Here is a 19,930-nt window from a genome sequence, read left to right as displayed (position 1 = left end):
AAAAGTGAAAAAAAAAAAACATTGGAATGGCATATTTCCAGAATGCCATGCAATATTTGGTCCAGCTTCCCAAAAAGTATACAAAACCTTGTTGACACTAAGCTTGCAGCTAGTTTTTTTCTCCTTTGAGTAAGGAAACATGATGGATGGAGACTGCAGGTCCCATCCCACACGAGCATCCAATTTGTATCAGGGTGGACACAAAAACTTCCTGGAGACAAAGAAGGGAACAATCTACTTCACTTGATGCTGCCCACAGGCTCCCGCTAGGGAGGATTCAGAGCTTGTGTCTCTGGAGGTTGCAACTCTTATTTGGGCCTTTGGGTACAGAAAACCTTCCTGCTTGTCTCCTGTCTGGCCTGTTTTGTACAATATCAGGGAACCAAAACACTCCTTGGCAGGGAGCAAGTGTTTGCACAGAAAAAATCCTCACTGTTACATGGGAAAACAACACAAAATCTCTGTCCACTCAAAGTACAAGCATTATTAGCGTCCTACAACCCTCTGAGGTATGGGTGCAGCAGCAGAGATGAGAACCCGAGTATCATGACCAACCCTCCAGAGGGAATGAAGGCACAGCTCAGTATGTATTTGTCTCCATTATGTTGCTCTCTGTGGACTCCTAGACCATAAAGACTCATGGGTTTCAGCATCTGAGTGTATGTGTTCACATCAGAATATCTGTTTGCAGGATTTAAGCAACTACTTCAAAACATAAACTTCTGTTTCACGGTATCATAAACTATTTTTACTATTACCTACCCATCTTCTTGCAGGCACAGGCAGTCTGAGCTGAGCTGCACACACAGTGCAGAAGCCACATGAACAGGTATCTTCTGCAGGAACTGAGTATGCAGGAGGTCCTAAACAGACACAACCTCCAGGTGCTGAGGACTGCAGAGACACAGGCATGCTTTGTACCAAATCATGGTACAGAGGGTGCTCACATGAAGATGGTGGACTGGAACTCTTCAGCAGGGAAGAGGCCTCAGTCCAGATTTTGGGGCTACAGAATAAGTGCAGTCACCAAGCATCACTGGTACACAGGCCAACTCATTTGTTGTGATGCAAATAAGACATACAAATACAACATGTACACGGTTTAGGAGGAAGGAGAAGCAAAGAAACCTAACTGCAAACCCAGCAAAATGGAGCAATTTACAATAAATTTTCAAAGGTAGGTTTTCCTGTTTGCACTGCTGATAGACTGCAAACTCCTACCTGCAGAAGGGCTCACTGTCTGCAGAAAGCCTATGGTCACTACAAACCAAATGACTCCCTCCCTCTGCAGCCTTAGTCACTATCTATGGTAGAAACCCAATTAAACTGGCAGACTATTTTGCTAAGATGGAACTTCTGTGTGTGTTGAGTGGGTCACTAAAACCATGGAATGAAAAGCGACTTGTGGAGTCACAGCAGTCTCTGCACAGCACTTAGACCCATCTTTGCTGTTTCTCCTGGGTTTGCTCAGATTTCCAGAAGCTGTCATTACAGTGTCAAATACCTTCTCTGCAAAGTCCCTCAGTCTAGGTTAAACTCTTAGGAATTTTAATCTGTCTGCCCAAAGAGACTCGGGAACAAGTTTTTCCAGGCCAAATCATACTCCTCCCCACCTGACTGTTTTTCTGCTTCCAAAACCTCAGAATTAGAGTTTTCATTTAGTTTTGACCAAAAATGCAATGTTGCTGAAATTAAGATAGTCCCTAAAAGATTAACAGCTTTATTTATCAAATAAAATATAATGAAATCTCAAGCAGTAACTTACAGGAATAAACTCTATATAAAAATACGCAAAGCACACCATTATGTACCTGCAGGCCTACAAACTTAAATCTTAATTACTAAACTATGTTAGAAGAAAATGACTCAAATGAAGCAATAAAAACATGAAGGACAAAGAAGTGTACACAAGAAGTGTACAAGAAGTGTAAATGGCATTGACATCCAAGTTGAGATGAATATAGCAATATGGTAGTGATCATACTTGCTAAGGTGGCATGTCTGTTATTCTAAAAAGATATATTTTACATCATGAACATTAAATATGAGGTTTAAGCATTAGTATTCTGTTTTAATTTACATGGATTAATCATGGGCTTGAAGCGGCCTACATGTTTATATACTTGCAAGATGAAGAGTTACTTTCCAACATCCTTTCTTTCTACCCAATAAATTAAGCTGAATATGTGTATGAGGTATCTGCAAGTATTTGGTGTTCTCAGAAAATGCTGTTTCAATGAACACAAGTTATCTACAAAGCCTACTGACTCAGCTGCACTTCTGTTACAGAAGTCACAAAGTTTACTCCAGAATTAGTTTTCTTCCAAAAGCCTCTGATTTTCTCTAACATTCCTTCTCTAAAGAAGACCAAGGGCTTCTGGCCATCATGCTCATTTCTATACTGGACTTGGAGGGGCAATCAGATTAATTTTAAAGGGATGATTTTAAAAGGACAGAGTCTGTCATGGGACAAATTGCACGTGTAACTGTAATAACTGTTTGCCTACATACATTAATATTATTTCAAACACTCTTTACCTCTGCATCAGGGATGACATTCCTACTAAGCATAGGAGCTTAGTATGCTCCCTTGGCAGCTCAGTAAAAAACAATGTTCCAAGTGAGGCTGTCATTTTGTTCTAAAAAGCAGCTATAAAGAAACAGTGTATATTGTGCAAACAACAGGAAAAGGGCAATTGCACATGAAAGAGAGCTTGGTTAGTGAGACACGTACCTAAAAGTAGGATGGGCATCAGGGAACACTGCATGTATAAATGTATCCTGGAATCCTTATATAGTTGGTGTATACACCTCATACAAATCAGCAAATGTCAATCAAAAGCCTTTAAGTCAGTATTCAGAATTGTAATTCTAAGTGTCACTTTCCTATACTTTTTAACATATTGGTGATGATACATGTTTCCAAACCGTGCTCTGCAATTGCTCACACTGCTTTTAATTGTCAAGATCCCCAAGTCAGTCTCACAGGCAGCACTCAGGATGGTGTCCTTTTCAATAAAACCGCCTTGGAGACAAGCCTGACACCCCCATTACTATGCCAGGTAAACTGTACTGCTGACACTTGATGAACAAGTAAACTAACACCTTCATCCAGCAGCAAATGTTTCATAAAAACTGTAAGCTTCTCATTTAAAAATTGTTCCCCTTGCTCCCACATCTGCTAAAGAAGCTGGTGTTTCTTCTTAACATACTGCCACTAAAATCTTTATTATTATGGGCTTCTAGAAACTTAACAGCTAGAGGCTTGATCCTGCAAGCACAGCTGGGCATAGTTTGGCAGCATAAACAAAGCCATTGTCTTTGTATGATCAGATCCCATCCAGCAAAATAACACAGCAATTATATACACAGGTGAATCCATTCTTTTGTAAGGCAGGAGATGGCATTTTCCAAAAGATAAGGAGAAAACATTTGCAGCATTTTAATGCTCAAGAGCCCTGCTTGAGAAATGTGTCTTCTCTAATCTCTTTTCATCTTTTAACAAGAACTCCTTGTCATTTTACCAGAAGTTCCAATTCAAAAAACCTGCTTAGAAAATTGACCCAGTCCCTTAAAAAAAAACCAACAATAAAAAAGCTCCAAAGCAATGTCTCTCAAACAAATGCAAAGAAAATAAAATATTAACAGATAGAACAAGCTTATTACTGGTGATACATCTTTGCAGACATTAAAATTCTAACCACAAGGATTAAATTAATAATTTCATGCTACCTTCTTCTAAAAGCTGTGATAGAAATACTGACTGTGACAAAGGGGCAGAAAAAAAGGCTTGCACAAGAGGAAGATTCTGAAAAGCTCCTGATAAAGAGCAGCAAAAGAGGTACCTGAAAATGTGAACATATGCGAGTCACCTGATCCAGACAACATACGGAAAGAATTATCTGTTGAGTTTGCTGCACTACTAATATCTTTCAAAACCCCTGGTATTTGGAGAGGCACTGCAGTGAGGAATGTCATCTTTTATTTTTCTCCTTCTTAAGATGAACATCTGCCTTCTCCCTTAGGCTGTGGTCCTACTTTATGTTTCTGCAGGCATGGCAGCACACATGTAAGCAGTTTTATTGAAATCAAGGAATCTTTATGCAGTCAAAACTCATTCACTGCCTTTGGGACATGGCCGTTAAGAGAGTAAACTAATAGGATTGGTATCATCTTCCTTACGCTGTTCTGTAACAACCAGGACAGCAAGCTTCCAGCCCTGCAGCGGATCTGTGCACAGCTAGTCCTAGAGCACGTGAAATGCCCAAGCCCCTGCCTGCTGGAGGATAATGAAACGGTGTTAACCAGAACACAGGAACCTCACTTCTGCAAACACTTCCACATGTGGTTAATCCTGAACGAATGCTACCTAATTGGATTCCAGATTATAATGTCTGAAGAAATCCTTACAGAAATACAAATTTACATTTGCTCAGATGGAACAGTGACATCTGGCTGAAAATCAACTAGCAACTAATTAGGTTTTGACAAAAATGACAAAAGATGCCACCGCAGTAGGGCAGTGTCTGGCATAAGACGCCTTGCTAAGGTGTATTCCTTGCCAGGATCTCCCTCACTTAACAGCTTCTTCCATGTTCTGGAAGAGGCATCTGGGGCAGCAAGCTGGAAACCTTTGCAACTATTAAGACAAAGATAGTCTCTTGTGCTCATATGTACGTATGCATGAACATGCAGTCACTTCACTACACCCAGTGATGGTAACACCAACATGACAACTGACTCTCGGAGTCCTGGGCCCATGAGAAATATGAGCTGCAAGTAAACCTTAATTTAGTTTGCAAAAGGAAAAAGCTAACACATCTGGGAAAAAGGATTGGCAACAAAAGAGAGAGAAAGCTGGAAGCAGCAATACTACAGGAAGCCAACAGTGGACAAGTTACATTTGAACAACTAATGTGCTGCAAAGGTCAAGGCAATATGCAGAAATCCCCATATGCAAACACACATCCTGCCAGACAACCCTCATGTAGTGCGACCGCACCCAGGAAAATTATTTTGGCCTTGTGCAGGACATCACCACACAGTCTGGTAACAAGTTGGAGAAAGCTAAATAAAAATACACAAACATTTATGTTAACTTGCACACCAAAAACAGTAAATGGGGCTGGAGAGATTGCTTTACATACAGTGACAAATAATAAGTCATATCCCAAGGAAGGAAGTCAGGCCTTGCACGGACGACCTCATGTCTGCTGTAGGGTGCAAATCACACCCCTCCATGCCTGCTGGCTCTGGAGCTCCCCTCAGCCATTGTGCTTGGGTGGTCTCTGCACAGGCAGTAGGAGAAAAAAAGGTAAAACATGAGAGGAGGAAGGGCACAAACCTTTTGAGGCACAGTGCTCTGCTTTCTGGCATAACATGATGCTTTGTCAGGATGGCTACCAATGGCATATGCAAGTCTAAATGCCACTCCATCACTGCCTTCCTCGCTTCCCCCCATCCCACAGCTGCTGTAATGGGAAGATACTGATACATGCCATAGAAAAGGTGAACCATAAATGCCCTACATCTCCATTTTTCCCAAAGGAAATGTGGAGGAGGAGCTGGAGGAACTGCCTCCTAGTTACTGAACAATAGTTTAGGGACTAGGGTAACAGCTAGGGACTGAGACCTGGCTTCTTGTTTTCTTCACATGTGAGGATATTCCAGCTGAGGAAGATACCCTGTACTCCACGAATTAAAAGAAGGGGTTCACAGTATCCCTTTGATGGAGGCTTGAACACTGTAAAACTAAGATTTGTGGAGCTACAGAAAAGCAAAAGACAATCTGCTTGTTTCCAATGACTTTCTATGCAAAACACATAAACATATCATGGGAAAGACAGGAACTCAGAATTGGTCTTTGCACCTACAGCATTTGCTCCTCTATCAGAACTTTCCTGTTTCTCCCACCTGGACTGTATCTGCAAATTGACGCTACCTACCGCTGTGAGGTCACTCCCTGTGTTATTAAGTTTCAATATGTACTTGTATTTAGTACATCTAGTAATTCAGTCTGGAACAGGATTGATTCCCAGAAATGGTATGCATTATTGTGCAATTGTGTCTCTAGCTCTCCCCAACTTCAAGGTTTTTTTACTCATTTCCTCAGGGTGGTTTTACTTTCTGTATTTTAGGTGGTTTCACAGGTAGGTGCCGTACAAGCCCAAGGACTTTAATGTCATGACGCTCTGCTTCATGGTTGACATCAGTGACACAACAGTGGTATCTGTGAGGTCCCTACAGCCTGGAATTTTTTTTGTTTTCTTCCCTGACCCCTGACTTACTCTGCAGTATGTAGGCTGCTTTGTTAACTGATGGTCTTAAAGAAATTCTTTGGTGTATGATACTCCTTGCCCTGTTTCTCTTCTTTTGTTATATGATGTCTTCTATTCAAGCAGCCAAACTAGAGCTGGCAAACAGCCCCTCTCTAGTTTTTTTACACGTTGCTTCAAGGCAAAATAAACAGTTGTTTCCAGTTTGCATTTTTGGGGCTAGAGATGTATGCTAATTATCCTTTCAATCTGCTAATAGAAAACCATAAGAGATTTACATGTACTTTTCTAAGGCAGAGGCCAAAGTCTGTGGACATCTGTCCATTCTAGTGTTGGGCTTTATGCTACCCAGAGCACAGTACAGCATCATCTCCTCTCTTTATGTTGACTGAACTCATTGTCAGATTTCACAGGGCTTTAAAAAAGGAGACAGAGATTAAATCCTTCTGAAATTCAAGAACATTGTGTGCCTTATTGGGGCAGCAATGATGCCAAGGATGAGTTGACCTGAGACCATTGGAAGGATGGAGACGGGGCAATGGCAATGGGACAATAGGACCTACATCATATTGGAAGTTTATTGTTTTATTAGGATGCTGTAGCATTTACTCCAATTTCTTACATTCCTTTTGTTTTCTAGAACAAAAAATTAATCTAAACAACACCCCCACCCTCCACTCCTTCAAAAATAACTTCAAAACCAGGTCTCACACAACCTTCAGGTAAAAGCAAGAATTATCAAGACTACTGAATAGTCCGAGTAGAAGAAAGGAAAACTGGAAATGAATTTGCAGTTTATTTCCAATTTCTGTATCAGGTTTAGAACTGGCTGTTACACAAATGAATGAAACAATTTCAGATGTGCAAAGCCAGTAATGCAGAGACCTTCCCAAGAGGAGGAAGCATCTACCTGTTTCCTTCTTTAAGTTTTAGAAGCTTTACCTCATGATATTCACTTGTTTGCCAAATATTTCTTGGAATCTTTTGAATAACTGTTCATTCTTGTTGCTCCTGTTGTGCTTCAGCCAAACAATTTGCTCTTCTATGTTGATGCTGTTTCTACTGCAGTCCAGAGTCAAGTGATCTGCTACCATGTTGTGTTACACCATTTTAAGCATCTTGTCTATTGGAGTGTGTATACCGAAGCACAGCTATATGTACACACACACTTACTTATCCATGGGATGGGGATGCAGATGACATAGAGGTGGACTAGAAAAGTACCAGGGTACCTAAAAATACAGTGAAGTATTGGGTGTTCAGCCAATTCCTAACGCCTTTAAAAAGCTGGCTCCACCACCTCTTCCTGACTGCTCTATACAAGCTACTTTCCAGTGTTTGTTGCTATATTTATCACTCGAATTACAGTATTACCAAGAGGCCTCAGGCAGTCTTGTTCTCCTTTACACCTCTTAAGCATACAGCGGAAAGGTCTTTACTGCTCAGGCAACACCATTTCAAATAGCTAAAATGTCCAAGCTCTCTACATTGTCATCGCTTTTCCAGTATTATCAGGAAATCCTTTCATCTATCCTCAAATGACAATTGTATATACTTACTGTCAGCAATCACTTGCTGAGAAGATTTTTATTACCCTAAATGCAGGAAGGCTTGTTAATGCATTATTATGATGGGGAAATGAAGAGTTAAGACTGAAAACTCAGCCTTCATTTTGCTCTCTGCACTTAAAAAAAATTTCATTCCAGTTGGGGGTCCTAAAATGTTCTTTACATAATAATAAAAAGACGAGATCTGTCAGGTATCGTAATGGAAACTAACATTTCTCATTTCTTTTTGCAGTAAGAACATGCAGAATGACTTGACAAGCTACAGATTTCATTGAAAGGACATCCTTCCTTCAGACAAAACGTATACCCAATGATTTTCACAAGACTAGTTGATAAAAATTATTCAGTGACTTCAAAGTGACAAGGGAAAAATATCCAACAAAAAGTCTGTACTGTATGAGCATGAAAAACTTTTAATTGCTTACTGCCTCAAAATTAACAAGACAGCTGTCTACATTCTGGGATAGCTTAATTTGGACTTAAGTCATGACACCGAAGAAGAAAATGCATCCATCTATTGTCATTCACACAAAAGATCTCTTGCACATTTGGGGCTAGTTATTTAAACCAATTCAAGGAAAGAAAATAATACAAAACCCAAACCAACCAACAAAACAAAACAAACCCCAAAACCCAACACCAACCAACTGACCAAACGAAAAAATCCAAACAACAACAACAAAAAAACCAAAACACTACCAGAAAGATTTAAAAAAGCTTGATTTAAAAGAAGTTTTCCCAAATATCCCTGACATGCTAATAACATAGATATTTCGCCTCCAAAATTAATCATTTGCCAAATGAGTAACTGGAAAGATTTTGCTGTACGCTAAGGCTCAGTTTTATGTATAATAAATACTCCATTTTAGACTACAATCCTCTGTTTTTAAGTCACACTTAGAGCAGAATTCAGGAGCATACTTTTTGTTATTTTTGTTTAGAAAATGAAGGAAACAGTACTCAATGAGCTGATGAAGTCACTGAAAAGGCAGTCATATGTACTCTAAATGTGGCCAGATATCTGCAAATAAAAATGTAAATCCTATCGAAGCAACATGTGTCAGCCTGGTACACAAGGTTTGGAAAGGAAAAAACGATTCCATAAAGAACTCGCTGCCTTAAATGTGCTCTTTTCAGATGCACCACAGAAGTCATGGGAGTGCTGCCCGAAGAAGCCATGACTTTACCATTAGTTCCTAGGTTAAGAGAGACCTTTGCAGTCATCAGCAAATCACGTCTCATCTCAGAAAGGAACAGAGACCTGCCATGAAAAATTGCTTGCAGATCTCCAAGGAGTGATGTATGAGTGAGGTACATAATTAAAGAGGGAAAGAGATGGAAGAAGCTCGGAGCTGGTAAAGGATAAGTCTCAGGAGACTCATATTTAATAACATGGCAAAAGAGAGGTCATGAACTAGAGCAACCAAAAGGTGAAAAAGGAGAAAAGCACATGGTGAAGGACTGGACAAGTCCCAAATGGCCAAGAAGAAAAGCTCAAAAGACTGCAGACTGGGTTTTGGCAGAAAAACAGAGAAAGATCTGTTGTTTATTTCTGAAGGACCCTTTGAAGTTTTCTGGATCTAATCTGATTTTTGTCTGTCATTCTTTGCCAAAAAAGATAAACCCTGCCAGGGAAAACCTACCTTCCCTTATCCTTATACTAATAAGAAAATAAATGGTCTGTTTTAAATATCAAACACTTAAAAATGTAGAATCTTTCTTCTATGATGCATTTGAGAGTTTGATATTTCCAAGCTGTCATACTTGCAATTACAACTGCTCAAAGTTGTTCCTGGTTAAGTGCCTTGTATTTTACCAGCCTATGTCAGAACACAGGCCTCGGTCTTGAACCGAGAGCTTCACTGCAATCAGCCCACTAGCTCCATCCATACTTCACTGAACTGGAGGAGAGAGGTTTACTTACTAAAATGCCTGCACAATGGCGTTCAAAATAGCCATTTTTTGTACTTTTTTATTGATACTGAAAGTCTTCAGGAATTCTGTCACTTTGTAGTAGTAATTTCTTTGAATAGGCTCTAATATTATATTATACTTTAATACTATTGTGTTATTAGCCTTATCTTTTTAGGCTCTAGTCTAACAAAGTCTTACCTTTAAGCCCTTCCCTTGTATTACTTTAGTTCATATTTTAAGGTGCCTTACTTTCATGCCTTGCTGGACTGAAGACATAGTTAACAACACTGAAAAAATGTACTTGGCTACAATCTAACATGTAACCATTGCACTGCTGATGCTCAGCCTGCCTCAGACACAAGTTCCCATTAAAATGACAGCATTTACTATGTATTACTCTAAGCAATATACTGAAAATTTATACCCATTTGCAATTCTAATACATGAAAGTGCCCCAAATACCATTTTGCCACTGCTATTGGCAGATGTTTTTAATAGTGACATTAACATAGGAGGATTGTCAGTTAACTATCAGACTTGGGAGTTCAAGTAGATGTTAATTCAGAGGAGAAATAAAGGAACTGGACAAGACAAATGAGAGTCCACAAAACAGGAATTTGCCTTCACAAGCCAGTAAATACACCTTCATGACAGTGTGACACCATCACTTTAAAGGCTGCTTTCTCTTCCCAACACAAAATGTTTTGGACAGCTCTAAACATTCATGCGTTTTACACTAAAATGCACTGCTTTACCTGTTTGGATCTCTTTTGTATTGTTCCAAATCAACTTTACCATCCCTACACAAACTACTTGTGTTTACCCAAATAGAGTTCTTGTCTTCCCAGATGTATGATCCCAGCTTTCTGTTCAACAATGGGATGAGCCATTTACTTGGGCACACTCTTATTTTATTGAGGTCATTCCAGACTTTTTCCTCCGCTCTCTACAGCTGCATTAACAGCTTCTCTCCTATTTTTAAATCAGCAGCTAATTTCAGCAACTGAGTGCTTATTGTTTCCTCAGGGTCACTCATAAAACAAACCCCATTATTGATCTTTCTGAATCTACCACCAGTTTTTCGGTTTTATCTCATCTGAGTGATTATTCAAGGGGCAATTCCTCAATAAACCAGGACATCTACACTTGATAAACTAGGGTATCTGAAGAGATTTTTTCTGCCTGTATGCTTATACAGGTCCTAGCATAGCACTAGTCAAGCAGCTCATACATGTGATCTTGCCTCCACAACATCTTTTTAAAGGGAAAAATGTTGTTAAAACTAAGACACAGAGGGATCTACTGCTTCAAAGGCAAAGACCATTCATAGAGTAAAAAAAAAATTTCATATATGTTAAGCACAGCAGCATCTTCCCTCTAGTTTTGTGTGCACCCTGGATAGACAATTTGTTGGATTACTGTGACAGATGACCTGGCCAGTTGGTATTTATTCTGCGCTTCTGATGAGCATCTGAAGACAACTGACATCACAGACTTGCATAAAACCCATGCTAAACCAAACTGATACAAGTATTTTATCTGTTATTATTAAGCTTCAATACAATTCTTGGGAACTAACTCCTAAACCTTTTCACTGTCCACCAGTTAAGCTAAAGGAAATTTCAGCTTTGCCCAATAAAAAGTCCCCAGCTTTTGCAAGTAATGAGACCTAAGTGACATCTTTCAGGCACCAAGTATCTAAAAGCATCTTTTATTATTATCTAAAAGCAGGTTTATTCTCCAGTTTTATTTTAACAGTGCATGTAAAGATGAGATTTACTGGCCATTACAGTTTTAACTAAGTATGGCAACTTTGGTCCTTTTCAAATTAATTCTAGACCAAACCACAAAGAAACTTTAGAGGTAGTTTGACTGCTATAACGCACCATCAATTATTAGACAAAATGTTTCAGTGGTCTCTGGGCATATCAGTACTACCTGGCCACTTTCTTTATGGCTTCTCTCTTTGTGATGAAAGTCAGGCTTGCAAGTCTTATTCTTGCTGATTGCCAGGTCAACATATCTCAAAGGAGAGGGGGTGCAAACCTAATGGCTCAGGACTAGAGATTACTGCCTAGGCTAGATACAACTGCAGTGTTGTGCCACATGGAGATGGCCAAGACCATGAACATTATACCTAATGAGGTACAAGAGTAACTCTTCTAAGTGCAGATCTGCACTACTGCAGCTGGACTGGCTTCTGGGATTTGAGTTGGATTTTCTGTTTGACACTGCCCATGCACACAAAAAATACATGGCTGATTCTGAGTCAGGTCAGTTAGGTTTCATTAAAGGGTAGGCAGAGTCCTTCTATCCTGCTTTAACACTTCTCAAGTTGATTAAACACAGTTTAAGAAGTTTATCTCTAGACAGGAAATTCATGCCAAAGGTCTCTGAGACGCAAATCACCATTTAGTAGGAGCAGTAACACTGCCATTCAAAATATTGTTATTCATATTATTAAGCTACTATATTAGCATGAAATATGTAAGTTTTTACCTGGGAATACAAAGATCAAGCATGCCAATTGTATAATGAATAACAAAATAAGTAGAAAATACTCAAGAGCACATCCCCTGGATAAAAGGCATTCAGCTGATCGGAGTATTTGAATTACATTTTCGTCTCAAATGCTTCTTTCCTACTTAAATCATATACAATAATGCTTTCTAGGAGACAGAAGAAAGACTAGTGTCCTCACTAGGTTTTTCATTTGCTTGAGGAAGTGTGCATCATGCAAAACTTGGCAACAAAGATGAAGTCCCAGTAAAGACGGGGCGAACTGTATATAACAAGCAATAAGTTCAGGCAAACATGAGTCTGGTCTAACATAAAGCTGTATGCAACTACATCATGTGTTTACAGGAGCACATTTGGGTGAACTAAACCCCAGTACTGACACTTCCCTAGCCTGACTGCTGTCTTCCTACTTGACGGCAGACCCTGGGCATTTTACGGTTTCTACCTCTGCTTGCTAAGTCATGTTAAAATTAGAGACTGTTTTGTCTTCATTTGAACTTTACATCCTGTTAAGTTAGCACAAAGGAATTAAGTTATGTTAACAGTACACCTATTTTTTGCTAGCAAAGATATGTTCTGTTGGATATTATAGCCATTCTGATACCTATTTAGGCACCCAGGCAAAGGCTATGACCAGCTGCATAACATATAATGATTTTTTTAGAGGAAAGAAAACACCATTAAAACAAAAGGCTCTGCTCTGCTTATGGGTAAACACATGGGACTTTTACAAAAGCTCAAAAAGGAAAGTGATTAACATGCTTCAACGTGGTAATGGTCTCAACTGTTCACATTAAAATTTTCACAGTAAATTAAACCATGACAGAGGAAGTAAAGAAGTCAATTTTCAGTGGCTCATGCTGTTCTACTGACATAAATTGCGGGTTTTTAGGTAGTATATCTACCAACCTGTGTAATGATAGAATAACAAAACCACAACCCAGTGTTGATTAAGTTCAGCCTTTTGCATGCTAATTTTAGTCTGTTCTGCTAAAATAACTGAATGCACCACCTTATTTACAGGCTCCTAGATATTTAGCACCCCCCCACTATTCTTTCTTCACCAACCCCTGCTCGGTTGTTTGCATTGTCCTTCCCTCCTTGTAAAGTGTCTGCTGCTCAACACCACTTCTCTTGCTCCCTCAGTTTTACTCAGGACAAATTTCTGCCACTTACACTCATCCCTTTCCAGGTCTCCCTTGACAAGGACAATGCTAAAATGTCAGTCCATCTTTATCTTGCCCATCTATGTTTCCCTGCGAGTTGCATACAACACTTCATTATCTTGATGCTCTTTACAGTCTATAAAGACCAGCAACTTCCCTTGACTAGAAAATGATGGCATGAAGCACTACCCAATCATGCCGGTAAGGCTGGAGAAGACAAGTAAATACAGACTCTCACTGGTTGATGCCTGACAATCAGTTCACACAGCACATGTCACACAGCGAGTTAACACAGTAGTGAACAAAAAGGAGGGAAAGAACAGGCCGTGTAAGCGTGCCACAGTACCAGACCCTTGGAGAAAGCTCCATTCTGCATTATTGTAGCAGCACCAAAAAAGGGATGTTTAAATACAATAGGGTGCTTATCTGACTGCCAAATGCCCACGATACCTTTCCACCTCAGTTATATCATGGCAGTGTAAACCAAAAAATGACAAAGGACTATGGAAAAAAGTCAACACAGTAAAAGACTAAATTAAAGCAGGAGGCCAAATACTCCAGAAGCCTGCGTACAGAGGGGTAGTCACCGAGCTGTTGGGATGCCAGCACCCTGCATGTACCCTGCCGCACCTCAGAGTCAGGCCCTGCTTCACCTCACTCAACCTCTCCGCACCCAGCCATGCCCCCGCTCCCGCCCGCGGGGCTACCCTGGCACCCGCTACCCTGGGGACAACCGCAGCCTGACCCCAGGCCTCAGCCCCCTCCCACGGCGTGCCACCGGGCCTCGCCCCCCCCTCCCCACATGCCCTCTCTAGACCTGGCCCTGGCCCTGCCCCTGCCCCACACAGGGTCCGAGGCCCGGCCCGAAGCCATGTCCTCTGCCCACGCGCTGGGCCGCGCTGGGCCCGGGGGAGCGGACCGCCCTGCCCTGCCCCGGGCGCCGGCCGCGGGGGGTGATGAGGGCCCCTCTACCCCACGGGGGAGACAAGGGACGGGGCGAGGGAGGGCGTATAATAAACAGCATCGTTGTCATGCAGGCAGGGCTGCCGGCTCCCCAAGCCTCCTCCCCGCGATAACAACCCAGGTACAGCCCGCGCTCGCCCCCCTCCCTCCCTCCTCCTCCTCCTCCTCCTCCTCCCGGGGGGCCGGAGAGAAATCTGCAGATCAAAGAAAAGATGCACAATAATAACGGGGTGGGCGCGCACCGCGGCCCCCCGTCCGGCGGGCCCGGGGCCGGGGCCTCCGGTGGAGGCTCGCCGCGGCCCAGCCGCTGCCCAGCCGGTAGCAGGGCGAGGGGGGCGGCGGCGGCGGCGCGAAGTCGGGTCCGGGCGCCCCCGCCGCGGTTACTCACCCGGGCCGGCCAGTGTGGGTACCCCTTCATTTTGGCGAACACCAGGTCTCCAGCCTTGTATTCTCGGGGCCGCGGACGAGCCATCGGGAGCCGCCGCGGGAGCTGCCGTGTGTCCCCCCGCCCTCCCACACCCCTCGCCCCGCACACACCGCCCCGGGGGCAGTCAGGCAAGCCCCCGCGGGGTGCGATGCGCCCGGGCACTGGGAGCAGCCGGGAGCGGGGCCGGGCCGCGGGCAATCCCCGATCTCTCCGGCGGCGGCGGCGGCAGCAGGAGGAGATGGGGTGTGTGTGTGTGAGTGTGAGTGTGTGTGTGTGTGTGTGTCTCTGTGTGTGAGTGTGTACGCGGGGGAGGGGGAGGCCTTGGACACAACCCCAGCAGCCCCCGGTACGAGGGAGCCGGCTGGCGGCGGGGCGCCTGGCCGGGCGGGGGCGGCCGGGGAGCCCTCACCCCGCGGCGGCGGGCGGGCGCGGCGCTGCCCGCGGCCCCCCCCGTGCGAGCTGGCTACGCCGCCCGCTCCATCCTCGCCGCAGCCGCGGCGGCCCCGCGAATATGGAGCCGTCTCCTCCGAATTACTCCTCGGGCAGCGACCGAAAACAGGATCTTCTTATTCCCCCGCCCCGCGCCTCCCCCCTGCGCTTTCCCTTCCTGTTATTTTCTAGGTACACAGATCGGTTTCTATGAAAATAGGAGAGCAGAGAGCAGCTCCAGTCCCTCCCGGCCCTTCCTTCCCAGATGAAGCATGACATGGTTCTTTATGCGCGCCCGACATGGAGGCCGGGCGACGAGACGCCGGCTGTGCCCGGATGATTTTTGCATCAGGGCCCCCCGCTTTCTGCTGGCCAAAGATTCCCAGTCCTTGGGCGTGCGGGGGTGCCCTGTTCCCCTTTATCTTGGAGGCCCAGGCCCCAGCACAGATCGGCTCTGTCGGGCAGCCTCAGCCCGCAAGTATCACTGGTGCACACCCTGTCAAAAGGCCTCCTCTGCACCAGGGCTGCCTGCACCCGGTGGGTGCCTGCAGACGTCGGGCTTCACCCCAGCCGTCCCCATGCAGCCAAACATCAAGCCCCAAACAGGGCCCTGGGCAAAGGCCTGGCTCCTGGGCACAGGGTTTTTCCAGTTTCTGAACCCAGCCTCTTCCTCACTGCCAACTCCTCCAATTGCCTTCTTGGCATAAAGCTCAAAAACTCGGTCACGAAGACCTGAGATCTTAAATTCACAAAAGGGACTTCCCATCAGTGAGTGTTCAGCACCTGCAATATGGGCCACAAGCAAAGAAGTTTAGGAAAGGTTTTTCTTCAGTTTTGTCTGAGACTGTAGCAGTGGTTTCCCCAACCATTCCCACATGCAAGATGGGAACTATCTGCTTTTGGCAGAATGCTTCTCTGAGTCCCAAGGAAAGAACCTGGCTGCAGGCAGTTCCTGATGATGAAGAAGGAAAGAGGTATCTGAAAACCAGAGAGCCACATTTTGGGGAGAGAGTATATGGACCACAAAGAGCATTACCAGGCTGTAAGGGTTAGGAATGGCAGAAAAAGAAATGCTACTCCTAGCACCTGTTCATGGGCAAGAACAGAACCAAGAAGATTCATACATGGTGTCCCCAGATGTGGTCTGGTACTCAAACACTGCTGTTGATAGCACATGACTCAATAAAGTTTGTCACTCTCTGTCATAAAATAGGATAAAGCACTGGGAAGCTGCTGAAAGACACACCGTTGTAAAATCACTAGCTCAGGTATCACTAGTATACAAAAAATTCCAAGAAGCTGGATTTAAATTTAAATGATTAGTCTGCGCTGTGCTCAATGCCGTTATCTGCTCCTCAAGTACTGAGATCAGTCACGGGGTTGCCAGAATAGACATGTGGCCAAGGAGCTCACTTTCACTTTCACGTAGGATGGACTTTGCATCCTTTTAAACTGATACTACGTGTCAGTTTAAATTCCCTTCAGAAAAATGAAATATTAAATCTCTGAGTATAGAAGTAGTGGACTCTGACATAAGTCTGTACAGAATAATCCTATGTGCTGTTTCTTGCTTCCTATACTTTTACCACCCCAAACCAGCCTTATCTCCAAGGTGGAACTGTGTTTTTTGTTGTGGTGGTGGCGGCTTGGGTTTGTTTTGTTGGTTTTTTTGTGTTTTTTTTTTTTTTCAAATAAACAATAATTTTTAAAAAGTGCTTTTCATCTCAGATATGAATAGCTCTTTCTACTAACTTATTTAAGTGACCTTACATCAGAAAGCAGTAGGATGAATGCTAATTTCTTCAAAATGGAAAGCGTACACATCCATGCAACAATGTATTGCTGCTGTCAGAGCAGCAAAATGCAACCTAAGGACTGAACTGAAACCTCTCATTGAAGTTTCCACTTTTTTTATTTTTTTCTCACTTTCTTTTGTACCAGCACTGGTTTCTAGGGAGAATGAATAATGTTTCTAGTCTGCAGTGAAGATAATCACATACTAAAGCTCCAAAGAAAAGTCATCCCATGGACTTGTAAGTATGCAGCTCTCTCTTTCTCATGTATATAGGCTGCAATGGATACATTTATTGCCAAGGTAAGAACTCTGCTCCGGTTTGGCCAGATGAAAATTCTTAAATACACTTTGGAGACACTACCTGCATCAAGCCATGGTTAAGTTGCTGGGAAAGGATGGAGAAGACAAAACAAATTTCCCTGACAATAAATGAAAAACCAAATCGTATGTTCTGCACATTAACATCACAGAAAAGCATCTCAGCACAAACAGCAAAGGAGTTTTTTACCTGTCAGCCACTCATCACAGCAGACAAAAACTCAGATCTCCTGCTATAGCTCTCTTCTCACCCCTAAGCTCCCCAACATGATAAGATCAAGTTTCATCTCACTTTTTGTCTTTCTAGATAGGTACTGCATTTCCAGAGCAGAGCAGTATATACAAGTACATGCAGGAGAAGGGAGTAAAGGCAGAGCCCCAGCAGGACCATGCAGAGAGGTGGCAGGGCCAGGAGTCAGTAGTGAAACTGAGTTACCCAAGACAGAGCATGTCTGAGGTAACTGTTCTGAAGCCTCTACCACACTACTGAATTTTGTTTCCCCAGTAATTCCCATGAAATGGTGTTCTTAAGATATTAAGAAGTTTTAAGTCAGTCCTAATAATTTCTCTCCTATTTATATGAGGAGAAAAATAGAATCATAGGATCATTCAGGGTGCAAAAGACTCTCATAATCATCAGGTCCAACCATTAGCCCTACAGTACCAAGTTCACCACTAAACCATATTGCTAAGCACCACATCTAAATAACCTTTAAATATATCCAGGGATGGTGACTCAACCATCTCCCTGGGCAGCCAGTTCCAATGCGTGACCACTCTCTCATTCAAAAAGCTTTTCCTAATGTCTGGCCTAAACCTACTCTGGTGCTTCTTGAGCCATTCCCTCTTGTTCTAGCACTAATTACTTGTGAGAAGAGACCAGCACCTACCTCTCTATATTGTCCCTTCAGGTAGTTGTAGAGGGTGATAAGGTCTCCCCTCAGCCTCCTCTTTCTCAGACTAAACAGTCTCAGTTCCCTCATCTGCTCTTCATAAGACTCATTCTCTAGGCCCTTCACCAGCTTAGTTGCTCTTTGCACCTGCTCCAGTGCCTCAATGTCTTTCTTGTATTGACCCAAAACTGAACACAGTACTTGAGGTGTGGCCTCACTGGTGCTGAGTACAGGGGGACAATCACTTCCCTACTCCTGCTGGTCACAAGCTTTCTGATACAAGCCATTGGCTTTCTTTGCTGCTTGGGCACACTGCTGGCTCATATTTAGCTACTTGTTGATTAAACCCCCCAGGTCCCTTTCTGCTGGACAATTTTCCTGCCACACTTCCCCAAGCCCATAGCACGGCATGGGCCTGTTGTGGCCCAAGTGCAAGCACTTGACCTTGTTGTAGCACGTAACCATTGATCTCGGCCCATTGATCCAATCTAAGTCTCTCTGTTGAGCCTCCCTGCCCTCAAGCAGATCAACACTCACACCTAACTTGATGTCATCTGCAAATTTACTAATGGTGCACTCTACCTCCTCATCAAGGTCATCGATAAAGATGTTAAACAGAAGTGATCCTAATACTGAGTCCTGAGGAACACACTTGTGACTAGCCACCAGCTGGATTTAACTCCATTAACCACCACTCTTTGGGCCTGGTCATCCAGCCAGTGTTTTATCCAGCAGATCCTGTGCTCATCCAAGCCACGACCAGACAGGTTGTTGTGTTTGTTTTTTTTCTCATGACCGCTCCATGGGAACGTGTCAAAGGCTTTACAGAAGTCCAGGTAGACAATATCCACAGCCTTTCCCTCATCCATTAGGTGGGTTGTCTTGTCAGAGAAGGAGATCAGGTTCATCAAGCAGGACTTGCCTTTTGTAAACTCATGCTGACTGGGCCTGATCCCCTGGTTGTCCTGTATATGGTGCATAATGGCACTCAAGATGATCTGTTCCATGACCTTCCCTGGCACAGAAAACAGACTGACAAGTCTGTAGGTCAAAAATTTTCACAGAGAAACAATTTAATTGATTCAAAAGTGTGGACTGATCATTAAGCAAAGAGCATGCAGACATAAAAGGCCTAATTTCAGAAGCATCCTCCAAAGTCATGAATAAATTTTTAAACATAGATAAGTTTTGCAGCAAATACTCCATGATCATAGTTTTGCACACATATTGGATATTTGTGTGCAACCTGTGTTGGACCCTATTCATGCTGCTGTCTTGCACTTGCCATTTTGTGAGATACTGCCTATATTATGTCTGTGGAAGCCACACAGATTATTATATTCACCTCCAAAATTCTGTCCTTGACCACCTTACAATTTTTGCTTTCCTCATGCAATCCCTTTCCCTTTGAGAACATACTACAAATGCTCTGCAACACTGCCACGTGGATAATCAACTTTAGTTTAGGATACTGAAATAAAATGATTTATTTCTGCTTATCTATAGCTGATTACATTTTCTTTCCTTCTGCATCTCCTTTTCCTGTATGTAAAAATGTGTCAGCAATTATTATGGTGATTGGTATTCTGCTTATGTCCATGCTAAGCTAGTGCTTGTCTGTTAACTGTTTTAATAGGAAATTGTTCTGAGTCACAGCTGAGC

The 19,930-nt window shown here is 43.1% G+C and overlaps 1 protein-coding gene across 1 annotated transcript in view; it reads right to left on the bottom strand.

The window, feature by feature from the left end:
- The window catches only part of HDGFL3 (HDGF like 3), a 38,677-nt gene extending 23,359 nt beyond the window's left edge, over window positions 1–15,318 (bottom strand). Inside the window, exon 1 of the mRNA XM_054169106.1 lies at window positions 14,795–15,318. Coding sequence (XP_054025081.1) covers window positions 14,795–14,878 — 84 coding nt within the window. The 5' untranslated portion in view covers window positions 14,879–15,318. The remainder of the gene's footprint in view (window positions 1–14,794) is intronic.
- Between the last annotated feature and the right edge of the window lie 4,612 nt (window positions 15,319–19,930).

This window comes from Dryobates pubescens, chromosome 17, assembly GCF_014839835.1.
Source record: "Dryobates pubescens isolate bDryPub1 chromosome 17, bDryPub1.pri, whole genome shotgun sequence".
In the NCBI taxonomy this organism is placed as follows: domain Eukaryota; kingdom Metazoa; phylum Chordata; class Aves; order Piciformes; family Picidae; genus Dryobates; species Dryobates pubescens.
Note: the sequence above shows the minus strand (reverse complement) of the source record. Positions and strands in the feature narration are given on the sequence as shown.